This window comes from Alosa alosa, chromosome 1 (genome assembly GCF_017589495.1).
Source record: "Alosa alosa isolate M-15738 ecotype Scorff River chromosome 1, AALO_Geno_1.1, whole genome shotgun sequence".
NCBI classification, from domain to species: Eukaryota; Metazoa; Chordata; class Actinopteri; order Clupeiformes; family Clupeidae; genus Alosa; species Alosa alosa.
In genome coordinates, this window is record NC_063189.1 from 19958004 (window position 1) to 19978003 (window position 20000).

The 20000-nt window shown below is 47.3% G+C and overlaps 1 protein-coding gene across 1 annotated transcript in view; it reads left to right on the forward strand.

Annotated features, from left to right (window-relative positions):
- LOC125295668 (microtubule cross-linking factor 1) overlaps window positions 1–13538 on the forward strand; it is a 72160-nt gene extending 58622 nt beyond the window's left edge. The window contains 10 exon segments of the mRNA XM_048245058.1: window positions 390–594; window positions 812–956; window positions 1426–1588; window positions 1805–1925; window positions 1984–2102; window positions 2554–2630; window positions 3026–3681; window positions 3714–3907; window positions 3909–4706; window positions 12260–13538. Coding sequence (XP_048101015.1) covers window positions 390–594; window positions 812–956; window positions 1426–1588; window positions 1805–1925; window positions 1984–2102; window positions 2554–2630; window positions 3026–3681; window positions 3714–3907; window positions 3909–4706; window positions 12260–12469 — 2688 coding nt within the window. The 3' untranslated portion in view covers window positions 12470–13538.
- Window positions 13539–20000: the final 6462 nt, after the last annotated feature.

Sequence of the window (20000 nt, forward strand, 5' to 3'; positions counted from 1 at the left end):
GAGAGAGAGAGAGAGAGAGAGAGAGAGAGAGCCTCTGAAAATAACCAGCTATTTCTGAATTATGCTCTGATCATCACAGCACTGACACACTGTCACACTCAGGCTATTAAAAGGCTGTGTGTGTGTGTGTCTGTGTGTGCAGGAGTGAGAAGCATTAGATTTATTTAACCATAAATGTTTAACACCAATATTTCTTTTAAAAATCTACACTGAGAAATGACCTACACTGAAGCTGATGTATTGCATCTATGCACACACACTTACAACCCACACACAGTCTGTCCCTTTGAGCTAACCTGTGTGTGTGTGTGTGTGTGTGTGTGTGTGTGTCGGTGTGTGTTTGTGCATGTGTCTGTGCATGTGTGTATGTTCTCTGTGCTTGTGAGCAGCTGGAGGAGGTGGCGGGCTCCACGGGAGGAGGTGAAGGAGTGTCGGACCCCCTGAAGCAGGAGCGTGAGGAGCACCGGCGCCTCCTAGCTGAGAGCCATGGCGCTGCACTGGAGCTGCGCTGGAGACTTCACCGCGGAGAGGCGGCTGGGGCAGAGAGAGAGACAGGAGCTCCTGGAGCACTTCCACAGAGAGAGACAGACCTGGGTACGTACACACACACACACACACAACACAAACACACACACACACACACCAGCACCAGAAACAGGCACACACACACACACACACACACCAATGTCATCACATCACCAATACATCCATACATACAGTACAACAGACATACACAAGCTGAAATGATATTTACATAATGGAGATGACCTCTCTGGACCTCTCTGAACTCCTGGACACTCTGAACTCCCAGATGCAGATGAGCTGGCCCTGCGGAGGGTAAGGAGGCGGGACTCAAAGGGTCTGTTCCCCCAGGAGAACCCACAAAGACCCGGCTCCCCTCTTTCGCCCCGGCTCCCTCCACGACTCGGGAGCCGTGCTTTGGAGGACGCGGGATGGTGACTCCGACTTAGCCAGGCTCCATCCTGGGGAGAGCCTCTTCCTGGGCCAGCCCTCTCCCTCGACCCTGTGGGCAGGTACGCCACCGCCAGGTTGTGAGAAAGAAGGTTCCCTGCCTGAAGGAGGTGTGTGGTAAAGGCTGTGTGTGTGTGTGTCTGTGTGTGCAGGAGTGAGAAGCATTAGATTTATTTAACCATAAATGTTTAACACCAATATTTCTTTTTAAAAATCTACACTGAGAAATGACCTACACTGAAGCTGATGTATTGCATCTATGCACACACACTTACAACCCACACACAGTCTGTCCCTTTGAGCTAACCTGTGTGTGTGTGTGTGTGTGTGTGTGTGTGTGTGTGTGTGTGTGTGTGTGTGTGTGTGTGTCTGTGCTGTGCATGTGTGTATGTTCTCTGTGCTTGTGAGCAGCTGGGAGGAGGTGGCGCACTCCACGGGAGTGAGGTGAAGGAGGTGGGACCCCCCTGAAGCAGGGCGTGAGGAGCACCGGCGCCTCCTAGCTGAGAGCCATGGCGCTGCACTGGAGCTGCGCTGGAGACTTCACCACGGAGAGAGACGCTGGGGCAGAGAGAGACAGGAGCTCCTGGAGCACTTCCACAGAGAGAGACAGACCTGGGTACGTACACACACACACACACACAACACACACACACACACACACCAGCACCAGAAACAGGCACACACACACACACACACACACCAATGTCATCACATCACCAATACATCCATACATACAGTACAACAGACATACACAAGCTGAAATGATATTTACATAATGGAGATGACCTCTCTGGACACTCTCTGAACTCTGGACACTCTCTGAACCCCCCAGATGCAGCGAGAGCTGGCCCTGCCGGAGGGTAAGGAGGCGGGACTCCAGCGGGTCTGTTCCCCCCAGGAGAACCCCTGCAAGACCCCGCGCTCCCCTCAAGCCAGCTCCCCTCCGACTCGGAGTCGCGGCTGGAGGACAGGGGGGGGATGGCGGGACTGACTCCCGCCCAGCTGGTGCAGGCATCCATCCTGGGGAGAGCCTCTTCCTGGACGCCCTCTCCCTCGACCCACCCAGCCAGGCCCAGGTACCGCCACCATCCAGGTTGGCGAGCGAGAAGAGGTTCCCCTGCCTGAAGGAGGTGTGTGTGTGTCTCTGTGTGTGTGTCTGTGTATGTGTGTACAAAAGAGAGAGAGAAAGAGTATATGTGTGGGTTGGTTTGTCTGTGTGTGAAGGAGGTATACAAGTTTGTTTGTCTGTATTTGAAGGACGTCTATGTGTTTGTGTGTGTGTGTGTGTAATGCATCCAATCTATGCATTTGTTTTTGTCTGCTAGTTTGTCTAGCTAAATGAAATCCACTGTGTGTGTGTGCGTTTGTGTGTGTGTATGTGTGTCATGTGTGTGTGTGTGTGTGTGTGTGTGTGTGTGTGTGTGTGTGTGTGTGTGTATATATATATATATATATATATTGTGTAATATGAATATCTGTGTAAGTATATGTACTGTATGTGTATATACTGTGTCTGCAATTAAAAGTGTGTATATGTCTGTGTGTATGCATGATGAAATTGACTCTTTGTTTCTTTTGCAGGCCCTTAATGAGATCTCTGAGAGGGCAGAGCCATCTGCCTACTCAGAGGAAGAACCGATCAGTGGAAGCCTTCTCAGGTACAAGACAAGGATTCTGATTGGGCAGAAAAGCATAACCCCGCCCTCTTTCCAGACTCTTACAGTAAACTGATTCATAGCCTTATGACTTCTCTTTATGTCTTACTCTACGGTCATCCAAAGGGTCAGAATTCTGTCTGATTAATTCATTAAGGCACTTTATGAAATTAAAGGTCTGTCCTTGGCTTGGAACAGCCCCATTAAATATATAGACAATGTTTGGCACATTCATCTTATAGGTGTTTAGAAGTTATTCACTTAGAAGCATGTCATTTTGCAATTATTCTTAGTATCTCTTGTCTCTGTGTGTGTGTGTGTGTGTGTGTGTGTGTGTGTGTGTGTGTGTGTGTGTGTGTGTGTGTGTGTGTTTGTGTGTGTGTGTGTGTGTGTGACAGGGCCAAGTCTGTCTGCTCCATGAGCGACTTCCAGCGCCTGATGGACAGTTCCCCCTTCCTTCCCGACAAGTCAAGTTGCCAGAGCGACCACGGTGGCGGTGTGCGTGACCGCGGCGAAGTGACTCCTCCCCTGTCCCCGGATGACCTCAAGTACATCGAGGAGTTCAACAGCAAAGGCTGGGAGCTGGCCACGGCCCTGAGTGCCTCCTGCCCCATCCCAGGACCCCTCACCCTCCTTGGGCAGCAGCAGCCTCCCCCAGCCTCGGCTCTGGAGGCCTGGACCGAGCGGACAGACCCCCGGCGACTCGGTCCCGCCGACCCCACTGCCGACCCGTTCCAGCCGGGCTCGTGGTTCCTGACCACCAGCGCCACACTTACCACCAGCACCCTCAGCAGCCCGGAGCACTGCCAGCGTAGCACTGCCGTAGCGCCCCCGGGGCCGTCACTGTCGCCGTCCGCCCAAACGGCGCCGGAGCACTTTGGGGTGCGTGTGCTGCACAGCCCCACGCGGGCAGCCAAAGACGGGGGCGTCTGGGCGGGTGGAGGAGGTGGAGGAGGAGGAGGAGCTGGAGGTTACGCAGCAGCAGCAGCGGCGGCCGCAGCGCTGGAGCTCAACTTGAGTGACGACATGAAGGAGGTGGCCTGCGGCGGCGCTGGCGCCATCCTCCCATTCCCTCCCAAGACGCAGGCCCTCCCCCACCCCGCCTCCCGCCACCCGCTTTGCGCCGACGGGCGTGCCAGACCAACGGCATGATGTCGCGGGGCACGCAGACGTGCCATGCGGTGAGCGTGGGGCTCCAGACGGACAGCGCCCTGCGGGCTCTCACCAGCAGCCCCCACCGCTGCCTGACGCCCAAGGGCGGCGGCTCCACGCCTCCTCGCCACCGGCGCCACTCGCCCCAGCCCCAACGCGTGCCCCGGACAGGCCAAGTTTGAGCGGCCCTGCTGCTCCCCCAAATACGGCTCCCCGAAGCTCCAGCGCAAGCCCTCGGGCACGGCCAAGACGGAGCCCGCGGCGGTTGGGGGTGGTGGAGTGGTATCAGGGGTCAGTGGAGGGGGAGGGGGAGCGAATTCAGGCGCTGTTGGAGGAGGAGCAGGAGGGGCGGGAGGGTCTAGTCGGACCCCGACGCCAACGTCCACGCCTCAGAAGGGGAACAACGAGTCGGCGTGGGCACGGTCGACGACGACTCGTGATAGCCCCGTCCACACCACCATTAACGACGGCCTGTCCAGCCTCTTCAACATCATTGACCACACGCCACTCGCTCTGGAGCCTGCCGGGGCCAAGTTCACACGCTCCCCCAGCAGGGCGAGGCCCCAGCAGGCCGGCGAGAGTTCTGCGGCGCCCCCTGCTGGACCGGATCCAAAGTGCGCGTCGGGGGGTGCAGTGCAGGAGCTGCTGAGGGGGTCGGGTGTACCGCGAGGCCGCTCTCCGAGCCCCGTCCAGCAGCTGGTTATCATGGAGGTGCAGGGCAGCGAGGTGGCCAGCATCCGGCAGGACCTGTCGGCACCGCCGGGACACACGCTGGCCGAGAACACGGCGCGGCTGCTGAACAGGAAGCTCCAGGAGCAGAATGCTCGCGAGGAGAGGAGGCTGCAGGTGGTCACTGGCCCAGCGCCGGGAGCTCACGGCAGGGACCCCAGGTCCACAGACGCTGGGGAAAGGGCTGGATGTATGGAGGTGAGACGTTAGCAGCTAACGGCTAAAATGCCCAACTTGCTAATGTTAGCCAATGATTCTTGCATGCACATGTGGATGTGTACATACAGAGGCACAAAAATACATGTTGGTAGAAAACACAAGCTCAAACTTACAGAAATCCATACATACGTAAATTTACGGTATAAAATATTTGTTTAACAATAACACTGATACATATACACCTTATGATTGGATATAAACACACACACACAAACTCAGACACAAACAATGAATCATTCTGCCAATCGATGACAGCATGGAACAGCACGATGAGTAATGGTGCAATGATGACCTGCTATATCCTCATTGATCTCTCATGTTTGCCTGAGTTTGTTTTTTATTTGATCGCCATAGCGCTGTATTGTCTCTTTGCACCATGATCAGAATGTGTAACTATGGCAACCCCCGTCCCCCCTCCCCCTCCTACAATCCCTTACCCAGCATCCATCTGGAGGACTCATGCTCCAAACCCGACGACCCCCAAGGTGCAGGGAGAATCACTCAAAACTGGGTCATCCTTGGCGTCAAGACGTTAATCTACAGAGATTTACTGTAAACTAGACGCAGGATTTAACGTCTGACACAGCATATGCACGCCTGTTGTGTCTACAGAGGGCATTTGTGATAGCAGAATCAAGTAAAGTGTGTACACAGTTGAGGCCCCCAACACCCAACTGTAGTTAATACCTGATGCTTTCATAATCTCTAATGTATGAATTACAGACAGCCAAAGCCCTTTCAAGCCATGGTGAAAGCTTAATGCATTGAGAGCAGCTATGATGAGGGATAGATACAGCAAATCACTGTTATTTGAACAACAGTCAGATTTATGCCATTTGTCCTCCACTTTTAATGGATTACCGGAAGCTTCTATCTCATAGCGCTAGTCTCATATTAGACAAGACGACAGGGACAGCAAACAAAGAGTTATCACATCAGAGTAGCAGATTTACAAGGGGACGTTCAGGGCAGTTACTGTTCATGGAGAATAGAGAGTGGGCTCTATCTATTAGGGTTATCTAGTGTTTAAGGCTATTGGGACTATCTAGAGTGTGTAAGGCTTAATTCTGATGGGCTTCAGTGAAAGGGATTTCCACTGCTCATTTGACAAGAATAAACTATCAGCTATGTGGCAAACTATACCCAAGTCTTGAATGGACATGGTCCAGACCTGGCATAGACATGGCAAATACCTGGCGTGGATCTGTTGTAGACCTGGTGTGGATCTGTGTAATAGACCTGAGGTGCGTTCTAATTCGGGAACATAGGCGAAAGTTTGTGAACGTTGGCAAACAGTTTTCCGTTTCCCTTGAGTTTTCGGCGAACGTTTGCAAACAACCACAAACAGTGTGCAGAGGTAGTTCTCTGCTAACATACAGTGGAATTGGATGTGAGCTTGATGAAGGTAACAATGCAATTACCGTTACAATGGAATGTTAACACCAAATTGCTCAAATGTAACTGTTCAAAGAAAACATGTTCACCACGAATGGTCGCCTTGCCACTGTTTGCCGAATTTGAATGCACCTCTGGTGTGGATCTGGTGTAGTCCTGGTGTGGATCTGTTGTAGACCTGGTGTGGATCTGTTGTAATGCTGGTGTGAGTCTGTTGTAGACCTGGTGTGGATCTGTTGTAGTGCTGGTGTGAGTCTGTTGTAGACCTGGTGTGGATCTGTTGTGGATCTGTTGTAGTGCTGGTGTGGATCTGTTGTAGTGCTGGTAGTCCAGATATAACTGCTGTTCAGCTGCTGATTGATAACCAGAAGGAAAGTATTTAGCTGGGATAGTGTATCCAGACAGTTGATTAGTTTGGTAAAGCCATTCCCTTTAGCTCACACCTCAGGGCAGCAGTGATAGTGGGAGATGTATTCGCCAGATTACGGTACAGATTACAGGATAGCTACCAGTATGTACAGTATGCTTGGCTGAGACCTGGTGTCATTCTCTTCCTACACCCCCACCCTCTCCCACATCCAAAGCATGCCTCCCCCAGATGGATGATGTCAGCATTAAAAGATGCCCCCAGACCCCGCCGCCCCCACCCACCCCCCCGCAACTGCTCCCATGTCGGCAGAACTTACAGCATAGCGACAAATAGCAGGATGGTGAGACCAGCACCTCCGACTGAACCAGCTCTCAATGTGCTACTGCTATTGCTCTCTGAGTGTGTGTGTGTGTGTGTGTGTGTGTGTGCCCTCTTGGTATTGATTAGAATCTGTAACTGTTGTCTCTCCAGTGTTCAGCTCTATGTTCCAGAGAAGTGTGTGTAGGAGAGAAAGGGGAATGAGGTGTGTGTGTTTGTGTGTGTTGAAGAGAAAGAGAGGTGTGTGTGGTGTGTGTATTTGAGAAAGAGACCTCCCATTATTGATGGGAATATGTGTGTGTGTGTGTTTGTGTAGGAGAATTGTGTTGTGTGTGTGTGTTTGTATAGGAGAATTGTGTGTGTGTGTATGTGCGTGTCTGTGTATGTGTGAACTGTTATAGATGAGAATCCATACATGTTGTTTCCCTTTGTGACGCAGTGCTTCAGAGGTGTGTGTGTACCAGTATGTGTGTTTTAGGAGAGAGGTGTGTGTGTGTGTGTGTGTGTGTGTATGTGTAGGTAGGTGTAGGAGAGAAAGGTGTGTGTGTGTGCGTGCGTGTGTGTATGTGTGTGCATTTGCATGTGTGTGTGCGTGAGCGCATGTGTGTGGGTGTGCGTGTGTGGTGCGTGTGTGTGTGCGCCCGTGTGTCTGTAGTAGAGAGAGAGGTGTGTGTGTGTGCGCCCGTGTGTCTGTAGTAGAGAGAGGTGTGTGTGTGTGTGTGACCTGCTGTGATTGATGAGAATCCATAACTATTGTTTCTCCTCCTCCCTCCCCTATGTGGCGCTGTGTTCCAGAACCACACTGTCTTACTAACCACCCCCTGGGGCCTGTAAACGCAGCCGCGCTGTAAGTTCCCATGATCCTCCTGTCCTACCTCCCGACCTCTGACCCCACCTCAACCCCACACACAGGCCTCTCTCTCTGTCAGACAGATGAGCATGTACCCAACACACACAGCTCCACACAGAGGGACACAGGTGCTCCTTTGTCTTCAGGAACGTTGTCTACTGTGTGTGTGTGTGTGGGTGGCTGGGTGTATGTATGTGTATGTGAGTGTGTGGGGGTGTGGATGTGTGTGGGTGAGTGTGAGTGAGTGAGTGACAGAGAGAGGGGGGGGGGGAGAGAAAGAGAGTTCATTTGTCTTCTGCATGCATGCCTTGTCTTCTGTGACTCTACAGTGAGCACCTCAAATGGGACAATAACACCCAAAGGAAATGCGCCAGCTAACGTTGGTTTTTAAAAAGGAGATTGTGACCCCTGACCTTACTGGACAGGTTACACTGTTGTTCTGATTTGGCCATGGTGAATAGATGCCATGTGTTCTGATTTGGCCCTGGTGAATAGATGTCATGTGTTTGTATGGCTGGTGTGGGTCACTTCCTCTGTCTGTTATGATGCCCAAGTGGGGTGTGTTGGTGTAACATCTCAAATCACCTGGTGTCTCTAGTAGGTCCACTGGCTGCTGAATGTTAGAGTATTGACTCTGTTTATGGGAGCACAGTACACATGTGTGTTGAAGTGACAATAATGTAACACTGTGAGACAGTTTTTTTCCCCATGCACCGTTACCCATTTTATTTCAACTCTCTCACACTCTCTCTTTCGGTCTCTCACACTCTCTCTTCCTTTCTCTTCCTCCTCCCCCCTCTCTCTGTCTCTTTTTGCACTAACGGACTGAATTTTTCATGTGATAATATTCATCAATCATATTCCTCATATAATCTGGTTGTGTTTCTTTTACAATTGAGTGTGTGTCCATATGAGTATCACTTCACACAGAATGAATTATACCACAGAATGGTCACGTTAAAAAACCTTGCCAATCGTCCTTGCACACTAATGTGTGTATGCGTGTATGTGAGGTCGGTATGAATGAGAGAGTGGATACTTAATAGTTGTGTGTGTGTGTGTCTGTCTGTCTGTCTGTGTGTGTGTGTGTTTGCATGCTCTCAGTGTGTGTTGTCGATATGCTCCTCAGCAGGCTGGCAGGTTTTTTTAACCCTTGCTTGACAGACTCACTCACTTACTCACTCCACCGTGACACGCCCATCTTCACATGGATGCTTTCCATCATGGCTGCTGCCTCTTGGCTGTTCCTCTCTCTCTTCCGTCTAGCACTCATGCTACTTCGGGTCATGGAGGACACTTCTGTTTTTGTTTCACACTGGACGCCATTTTGAATACATCTCCTAGGAGTCCGTAGTACAGGCTTATCAGGCTGTACTACTCTACATAAGATCTTAAACACGATCACATATGATATGTTAATAATTAATACAAATGATCAATTCATATGAAATACATACAGTTAAAATGGTAAATATCACCATTCTGTACCCATTGTGTGTATTCAAAGGATCATCATTCAAGCAGATTACTATTCAGGGGTCAGTTATTAAAAGCTCAAGTGTTGACCTGTTGGCTCTGAGATATGTTCAAAATGGCGTACATATCTTGTGTAAGTGTGTTGGTGAGCTGCTGTGAGGGGTAAGAGGAAGGCGCACTGCTGGCTTCTCCTCCAAGAAGCCTGCTGGTGCTCGCATTATATCTTGTTAATACAGTCACACTGTCACTGAGAACAAACACACACACACACACACACACACACACACGAGCATCCAGGGACCTGTGAGTGCTATTCTGTAACCTCGTCATTTTGCAGTAAGTGCAAAAGCATCATTTATCGGAATAGATGTGTCAAGGTGACATTCTCGCACTCTCCCAGCATTAAATGTAATTGAATCCATGCAGGATATATTGTTAGATCGCCAGTATAAGGAATAATTTATGAGCAACTTTGTTGACAAGTCGTTATGGTTATCATTTATAATTCATCTAAGTGGAGCTGAAATAAATCAATGATCAGTCGGTACAGAGCCCGGGAGGTGTCATCACAGTATATATTTTTTTATATCGAGAGGATATGCACTCGTTTTATTCAGTTGTGTGCCCGTTTACTCAACTGTGTGCTCATTTTACCAAATCATGTGCTCATTTTACCAAATCATGTGCTCATTTCACTAAATCATGTGCTCATTTTACCAAATCATGTGCTCATTTCACTAAATCATGTGCTCATTTTTACTAATTTGTGCATTAAATTAAAATCAGTGCACAATTTAGTAAACAATTTAGTAAAATGAGCAAACGGTTTACTAAAATGAGTACACAATTTAGTAAAATTAGAACACAATGTAAAATGAGTGCACGTTTTCCTGATATACAAAACAAATCTCTCGATGAGACCTCCCAGGTAGGCTAATGCAGTCTCCCAGCAGAGACAGTATGAAAAATGTGTGCCTGGGCATTTCAGTGGTAAATTCACCCTGACCTCTGAAGAGAAACACAACAGACAGAGGAGCTCAGTTCACAGTCGGGACCATTTAGCTTAGCAGTTCGAGAAGCTGAATGCCTGCCAAAGCACGTCTACCCTGCATTAGCATTGCCATTAGCGTGTTAGCATGCTAGCCGATTAGCCCGTTATTAGATTAGGGTGTTGCTCTCTGTCTTCTTGCTGTGCGTTCAGTGGTGGCGGCGCTGTCAGCGGTATTTTTAGCCTGACTAGATTAGCCTGCTTCCTGGATTAGGTTCTGCTGTGCGTCTGAAGGAGCCGCCGGCAGTCTCCGGAAACAGGCTAATTATAAGCGATTGGCTTGGCACTACTGTCCTGGCAGCCAGTCAGAAGGAGGTCAGGCGGTCGGCTCACTCAGATAGGGTCTCCACCTCACTACAAAAAAAGATGGACACACACACTCACCAGATCACTCACATCTGCTCGAACAGTCAGCTAACACCTGACTCGGACATAAATATGTTCACACACACTCACACACATATACACATGCACACAAGCACCTAAAAAAATTACTCACTTAGGATCTCACTACCAAAAAGGAGGGACACACGTACACAGACATCTATAGAAAAACATGTCATAGCATAGTTCACATCACAATATCAACACATTTTCTTGTCATTATATTAGAAAGATTTCTAATTTAATTTAATTCAAATTGTCCTTGTCATAAGTTCAGTTTAACGTCATTGCGTGTGCTAAAAAGATTCTCCTTCATGAATTTGTAACTTCTCAGACAGAGTCAAGAATAAATATTTAAAATTTTAAATACGGAATAGTGACATGTAGGTCAAAGATACACACGGTGTTGCTGTTGATGAGTTACAGTAGTACACCAAGCTAGCCTATTACATGTCATGCCATAGACTCACTCTAAGTGTGAGGATGCAGTATAGGTAGACTCACTAAATGTGAGGATGCAGTATAGGGGCCATAGACTCTAAGTGTGAGGGTGCAGTATAGGGGCCATAGACTCACTCTAAGTGTGAGGATGCCGTATAGGGGCCATAGACTCTAAGGGCCCGTCCCAATACCTCCCCTACCCCTAGATTTTTGCCCTAACCCTCGTTTTTGCGCGTGCACGTGTAGGGCTAGGGTGTCCCATTACTTTAGGGAGCAAGGGGAAGTGCTATTTTCCCCTTAAAGTCAACCCTCAAAATATAGCCAGGACCGATGCAGGCTTAAAACGAAGTGGGAGATGAAATTACCCAGGATACCATGCGAGCTCAGCGAGCCGGCCACATTTTTCATATATTTTCGCAAATAAGCATATTAAAATTTCGAAATATGTTGGAATATGTTAGTTTGATGCACATCTGATGGACTGTTGAGTTTTGAACACTAATGTTAGAAAATATCTCACGAAGCTATCTGACGATGTTCATGATATCTGCTGAGTACTTTGAGAGAGTCTGCCCATCAAATAACGTTATATCTGATCTGGGTAGTTTCGTCAATATTTAGGGTGTGTGTTCTGGCGTTCACATGAACACGGATATCTTTGTTGATTAACCAGACGTACATAAACCAGCACGGCCCACACAACAATGACCGCTGGAATGGGCATGTTCCTGAATGAAAATAGTAGCAGGCTACTACCGGTAGACACGTCGGCGCTGCGCGTGACGTAGGTGAGCACGTTCGCTACACTAATTTGCATATAGTGGTTTCCCAATTCATAGGGAAAGATCTTCACCTCCACTTCCCTTGTCGAGGGGGCTTTAATGTTGAGGGCAATCAAAACCAAGTGGAAGTTTTAAGGGGGGAGAAATGGGACGGGCCCTAAGTGTGAGGATGCAGTATAGGGGCCATAGACTCACTCTAAGTGTGAGGATGCAGTATAGGGGCCATCGACTCTAAGTGTGAGGATGCAGTATAGGGGCCAAGATGAAGGGGCTGTGGGGAAAGGCACAAACAAAATAGTCCCTTTAATTCTACTCAAGATCCCAACACACACAAACCATACTGTGATTAATACACACACACACACACACACACACATACATACACATACACATACACACACACTGTAAATGTTTCACTTTTTTACACGTGTACTGTAACTAATGTTTTTCTCTCTTCCGACTCATCAGGACCTGCCTCGTTCTCCAGTGGCTCCTCCCCTGGAGGCGTGTTTTCAGCGCCCTGCCCGTCCTGCCAACCGCCGGCCCCCATCCCGCTGGGCCGCGCGCTCCCCTAACTCTTCCCCGACGTGGCGCAGCACAGTTGCGCAAAGGTTCCGCTTCCCCACCCAAACCATCCCCGAACTGGAGGAACCTAGTCTAGAGCCAAGGCCGGCGTGAGGGCGGGAGAGAGAGAAAGAGAGAGAGAGAGAGAGAGAAACTAGAAGGAAAGTGATAAAGAAAGGAGAGCACCAGTGAGAGACAGCGTGGACTTTGCCATCAAGCCTCCGTCTGCCTCTGCCTCTGCACTCTTCTCCTCCTCTCTTTAATCTCTCTTCTCTCTTGCCTGCCATCTCTCTGCCCTTTAACTCTCCTTATTCCAGCCTGTCCTCAAGATCATACCTTCCACAAACCTGACACACACACACACACACACACACACACACACACTCTCATACAAACACACACACACCAAGAGGACCACAAGCACCAGCTACCCAAAATGGAGAGTTTCAGAACTTTCCAACAGAACTCAAGGACCCTGAATGGAATGTACCAATGCAAAACTACTACAAGGAAAGAAGCAAAACGAACAAACAAGTAAACAAAAAAAAAACACAACTCTTCCATCACAGGTGCCTGCTCACACCTGAGTTCTCAGTCGCGCCACATGTCTGTGTGTTAATGTGTATATACATTTACTGAGATTTTTATTTAAGATGCTCCAAAAGTGGAGTCACTCGCAAGAGTGAACAGTAATAAATCATTTGTGTCACCGCAAGCATCACATGTTTGTAAGCTTGCAAATCTGATAGTGCTGTATGCACTTGCTGATAGTGTTGTATGCACACACACACACACACACACACACGCACACACACACACACACACACAGTTCAGTTCAGATCAGATAGCTCACTGACCTTTCCATAGATTTGACCCAGCTTGGGCCCAAAGCTGGTTTGTTCTGTCAGGACAGGTGCTATCTGTAATATGTTGCTGTATCAAAGCCTCACCTGTAAATACAAACACAACTGGAGAAACACGCTGATGCTATTTTCATATCTGAAGCCTGTTATCTCCAGATGGTCACCCCCACGCTGTCTCACGGCCTTCAAAGCTTGAATGAAAATAAAAACAACGCAAACCTACAGCCGTTCCGCTGAGAGCTCTCAATCTAAACGCTCTCAGCTCGTAGTCCACCAGAGAGAGGACACAGGGAACCCACACACTACAACCACTGGGGTGGGTGGGGGTGAGGGCGGGAGAGAAGGGGGGGGGGGGGGTGGGGTGTTGGGGGTTAGGGGCGTGTATGAGCTAAATGCCCCTCATTGAGAAATAGCTCCGTTTGGTGGGTCAAATGAGAGACTGGTTCAGTGGAGCCATTCTGCGTTCCTTAGGAGGCAGAGAAACATGATGTCAACCAACCAACCAACTAACCATGCAGATGTACCCAGGCTGCTGCCTCGTCTGGGTCGAGCCTGGCCCGGAGTCTACCCGGGTCATATAAACTACCAATGTAAAGGTGATGACACACAGGGACAGCACAACTTTTTTAGCAGTGTTGCAGAGCAGTGTTACTGGGAAAGTTTTTTAGGTACATACTGGGCATTTATCCCGAACCGCAGCGAAGTGGCAACCTGCTCTGATCATCTAGTCAGAACGTTAGGAAGTGGTCAAATGACGCAACATTGTGGTGGAGGTTGCACTGTGTGTGATCACCTTAAAAGTTGAATGTGGAATCCCACCTGGGTGGAGGATATGTACAGTCAGGGTGTATTAGTACTGGAGTTTAGTCTTGCATAGCCAGACGTTCATTAACTCATCTGTCTGGAGACAGCTATGCTGAGATGTGGGGAGTGATCAAAGCATTCACGTCATTTGGAATTTCTAAAGCAACAGAAAAATCGCCTGAAGTTGGAGTTGAAAGGTTTGTGGCATTCTACATTTCTAAACCAATTCAGACGTCTCTTACAAGCAGACACTGAAGGTCCATTACTGTTCCCATTATGTGGGGGAAGAAAGAACCACGAGAGGGTTTTAACGAAATAAATCGACAAAGCCTTGGTGGCATTCAATTTCAGTGCACTCCCAGTCCGCATTATCAACAGGTTGTCTCTAGGTACTGATCTCTTGTCACATCTGGCTCTGGACTATCTTAGAGTGAGATTGAGATTGGAATTGGGATTATAACCTTTATGCACAACCTGAGAAGGCGGCCCTGGGGGTAACTGACGCCGGAGTAGGTTTGGTTCTGATCCGTTCCAGACCCGGGCTGGGCTCCATTGCTGTCTGTCCGTAAAAAAAGAGATTTGCATGCCTTTTGAATACTAGCACTTTAGTGCATGTACACAGCCGCTTGTGTATCCACATCAACGCTGGTGGGGCAGGCCTGTACACACACACACACACACACATGCGCTCACAAGATCACATGCCTCTGCTTAAGACATACACTCTCACTAGCAGTTGTTATCATGTAAGTGTGGTGACACAAAGCACAGCAGGCTGACACAGGTATGCACACACACACACACACACACACACACACACACACATACTTACACTCCGTACATGGAACAGGCCTGTAGCCACCACTGGACGCACATGTTGTTGACAGTCATTCTGAGCTGGTTTTTTTTTTCTTGTCATTAAAATTTGCGTTGACACAAAGTAAGAACACTTTTTACGTAACTTATTACTGTATGTATGTACACTGTCTTTGTATAGCTGGTATAAAAGGATACATTTGTTTCTTTCTTTCATGGATAAAACGGGATTGTAAAAAAATGAATGTTTTAAACCGAACAGTCAATGTCAGAGTCTGATGAACTATAATCTGTTAATTGGTAATAAACTGAATGTGTATTTACAAGACTTTGTCTTCCGCCTGTGTGTGTGTGTGTGTGTCTGTGTGTGTTCATATGCATGTGTGTATACATGTGTTTGTTTATAAAGCTGCATTAGTCACACAAAGCACACACACACACGTGTGATGTGAATGTTTTTAGTTGAATGTGTGTGTGTTGTGATGTGTCAGAAAATGAAATATGTATGTGTATACATATGCAAGATTTTTCAGAGGTTGCTTTTTATGCGTTGTGTTTGTATTTGAATGCCTGTGTGAGTATTTGTAGAGGCAAGGAAGTAAAACACATGGATGTCAACACTATCCCACCTACACACACACACACAAAAACACATAGACTGACAAGAGCACACAAAGTAAGAACACTTTTTACGAACTTATTACTGTATGTATGTACACTGTCTTTGTATAGCTGGTATAAAAGGATACATTTGTTTCTTTCTTTCATGGATAAAACGGGATTGTAAAAAAATGAATGTTTTAAACCGAACAGTCAATGTCAGAGTCTGATGAACTATAATCTGTTAATTGGTAATAAACTGAATGTGTATTTACAAGACTTTGTCTTCCGCCTGTGTGTGTGTGTGTGTCTGTGTGTGTTCATATGCATGTGTGTATACATGTGTTTGTTTATAAAGCTGCATTAGTCACACAAAGCACACACACACACGTGTGATGTGAATGTTTTTAGTTGAATGTGTGTGTGTGTGTGATGTGTCAGAAAAATGAAATATGTATGTGTATACATATGCAAGTTTTCAGAGGTTGCTTTATTCGTTGTGTTTGTATTTGAATGCCTGTGTGAGTATTTGTGAGGCAAGGAAGTAAACACATGGATGTCAACACTATCCCACCTACACACACACACACACAAACACACATAGACTGACAAGAGCACAGCATTAATGTGATTTCTGCATCTCCATTAAATCTGATTGGTTTAAAAATAAAAAGCCCTGCAACTTAAAACTCTAAACTTTAATCTGAAGCCTCAATTCCTCCCCCACGCACATGGTCGCTCAAGTTTCCCCTTTATGCACTACTTAATTCACTGTTCCCTCAATCAATCATTCATTCAGGGAGACGGTGCAAAATGCTCTGTTGGAGAATCGAAAGCTGAACGCTTTATTGATCAAATGTGTTGGAATCTGGAAAACATTGGAATCTGGTGCCAACTGTTGGTCTCCTTTCATCCGGACAGAAGGCTTAGACTGCCCTGTCTGTGATAGAATCTAATACGCCATTGAATGATACCACTGTGCCTAGAGCACCTTTGAGCTTTGTGGGTCCTTTCTGCGTAGAGATCACAATGTGTACAGAAGCAAATGTCTTAGTTGGTCAGTAGGCCTGTATGAATTTGCCTTGCATCTGTGCAAGGGTGTCAACGTGTGTGTGTGTGTGTGTGTGTGTGTGTGTGTGTGTGTGTGTGTGTGCGTGCGCACGCACGCACGCGTGCGCGCAACAGACAGTGTGTCAGTGTGTGTACATGAAAGAGAGAGGGAGTGTGACAACCCTCTGCTCCCCCTGCTGTCTGTGTAAAGTGGGGTGGTTAATTGACTGATTGCACCTGGAGTGGGCGTGGTCTATATAAGCCTGAAGATCAGCCTCACTGAGGCTGGGACTCTTTCTGACATTCTGGCTCTTGCACTCACACACACATCGAGACTTTCATTCACCACATCCAGACACTCAACATCCACTCATTTGCACACACTTTTCTCTTTCCCATCTGCTCAGACATCCCTTCTTTCAAACTCTACTTCGTAATTGCCATCTTCCCATCTGCAACTGCAACCAGTAGCCCTATCATATCCCCTAGACACAGTTTACCTGTTATAAACTTAAGTATTGAAATTGCATTTGGTGTTGGCCTCTATTTCATGTTTGCTACCCACACGAGCTTGGGCTGTAACAGGGAGCAAAAGTCACTAAACTTATAAGTGATGAGGTGAGTTGCTGTGGTTGTGAATCACTAAGTGTGTGGGTGTGTGTGTGTGTGTGTGTGTGTGGGTGGGTGTGTTAGACAGAGGAAGAGAGTGGCTCTGGTTGAAGGTCTGAGAGTTGCCATTAAATATGGATAAGACTTTAAGCAGAGCAAAGGGGCAGATGGGAAAGAGGGTCAGAGTGAATAAACACACACACACACACACACATCCTTACACGCACTCATACACATATCCTGTTTAGAGCAGCCCAGCTGAATAATTTACTCAGAGGATGGACAGAGAGAGAGAGAGAGAAAGAGAGGAATGGAGTACCCCAGATGCACCCTGGTCAGGGAGGAGAGAGAGACTGACATAAAGAGAGAGAGAGACTGACTGAGGGAGAGCAAGGAGTCGTGGTGATGGATCATTTCCAGCTGACAGCTCAGAGGAGCTCACCTGAGGTGTGCTTGAATTAGCCAACTAAGCTGAATGTTTGAAGTGAACGTGTTTAGGCTCAGGTGAACCAGGAAGGCTCCAGATGGACTTGACCAAAAGGTATTTGTGTATGTGAGTGTGCGTGTGGACTGTGGACCTATGGCAATATGATCACAGCCTTGGAGCAATGGCAGTAGACACACACACACACACATTATATTTTTTAATTTCCTAATGCCTGATTTGAGGTCAAAATCTACTGCATTTTATCCAGTTCTCTCTTTCTCTCTCTCTCTCTCTCTCTGCTGTAAAATCCTTACCACTTTACCATCGGCATTAGAACCTCATCACCACCAGCTCTCCAGCAGATGCTTGACTGTAAAACTAGAGGCAATTTCCTGATTTGATCCAAATGGCATTGGGCAGTATGCCTCCACACACACACACACACACACACACACACACACACACACACACACACTACACTCTCAGACATGCACACACATCGTTGTCTGTCCCGGTGGTGTACTAACACCTCTGCCCCACCCTTCACTGCATCTGTCCAGTAGAGTCTGACCCCTCCTCTGGCACTGACCAGTTGTGCCCTCTACACAGACAGCCAGGGGCGATGGAGGAGAGCAGCATGAGAGGAACGAAAGATGGAGGAGAGCAGCAGGAGAGGAAAGAAAGATGGAGGGAGGTGGTTGTGTCTCGCTGGGTTATTGATCGTTTGTCTGCTTCCCTTGTCTGACCAAAGTTTAGCTTCCTGTCAGACAGAGGAGAGGCCAGGGATCAATCAGGCGTGAAACCAATTGATTAATCAATCCATCAGTCAAACCCAGTGATCACTGTATCTTAACTCTGCTGTCCTATAGCCTTTTACAGCCTTATATAGCCTTTGGGCAGCTATGGCCTACTGGTTAGCGCTTTGGACTTGTAACCGGAGGGTTGCTGGTTCTAACCCCGACCAGTAGGCAAGGCTGAAGTGCCCTTAAGCAAGGCATCTAACCCCTCACTGCTCCCCGAGCGCCGCTGTTGTTACAGGCAGCTCACTGCGCCGGGCTGAGTGTGTTTCACTAATTCACGGATTGGGATAAATGCAGAGACCAAATTTCCCTCACGGGATCAAAAGAGTATATAAACTTATACTTATACTTATTAAGTGTGTTTGCAAAGCAGCACACTTATTGTTCTTCTTAAGTTTTATTTTTCCCGTCTCCCTAATTTTTTGTCAGCTCTAGCGCCTAGGCCCTTTAAGACAGAGACACCGTTCCAACTTTAAAACGTCCGGTGAGTACCGGTGTAAGTTGCTCGCGAAGATGACGTCAGGTGGGTGTGTCGTTCGTCCGCCATATTGGATTGAACAGAAAGCGAAACTACATTTTCACAGGTCACAAATTTGGTCCGAACGCCACGAAACATGACGTACATTATCCTTGGACCAAGCCTCATAAAAGTTACCAGAAGGATTTTTGATTTCCGAAAGCGTTTGCCCGTCACAGCCAAACGAAATCGGCGGCGAAGCTCCAAAACAGGAAGTCGTCCATATCTCAGGAACACTGTCACATATCGATACCAAATTTTGTTTTTGAACTCGGGACTCCAATGTGAGGGTGCATAAGCTAAAAAAAAAAGATAACATTCCAAAAGTTTCCTTTTTTTGGCAAACCACCCATCCATATTTGGTAACTATCACCTTTCACATTTGCTGTTGTACTGCTATCACAATGCCTTCCAAGAATGCACAATGTCTCTAGGCAGCCTTGCCCAATCATGAAATCCTTGCTCTGCCATGGGATAGTATGGACTTACGAACTGAAATAGCAAGGAGAACTGTAGCTATATATAGCTTACATAATAGAGTTGTTTTCACATTGACGGTATTCAAATTAAAATTTTCATTATTGTTAAATATCATGATGGGAGAGTATTATTAAAAATGTTACAAGTATGGAAATGCATTTAGGTTTTACGGGCATTTAGGTTTTACTGTGTTGTTTTGTTATAAAGACATGCAAGGCATTCTGAGCCGTAATGAACAGTGGTCGGCAGCACTCCATAGGCTTCGTATTAATATGAATAGGTGTTTCTGTATACCTAGGGACAATAAACAGCTATCTCTGTTACAAAAACGAGCTGGTAATCGCTCATTGAAGAGGGAACTATGATAAAAAGATTGTTTTCCTAAAAGCATGGAGTTGACGAAAGAATAAGCAAGCAATGTCACGTTAATGTTAAATAGCCTACATCTGAACGCTGGGTGGCAACGTTGTATTACATTTCACTAGTGTACTTGAAATACGGTGTGAGCTTCACAAGTAAGGAAGGTGCAAATATTATGTAATTTATCATGGGAAATTATTGGAAATGTTATTTCTTGTTTATTCTAATTGCAAACCACACACATCCATTCGTAATCACACGTACACTTTTAATACCTTGAAAAGACTCTCATTTTGTTTATTTGATGTTGCCTAGCAAC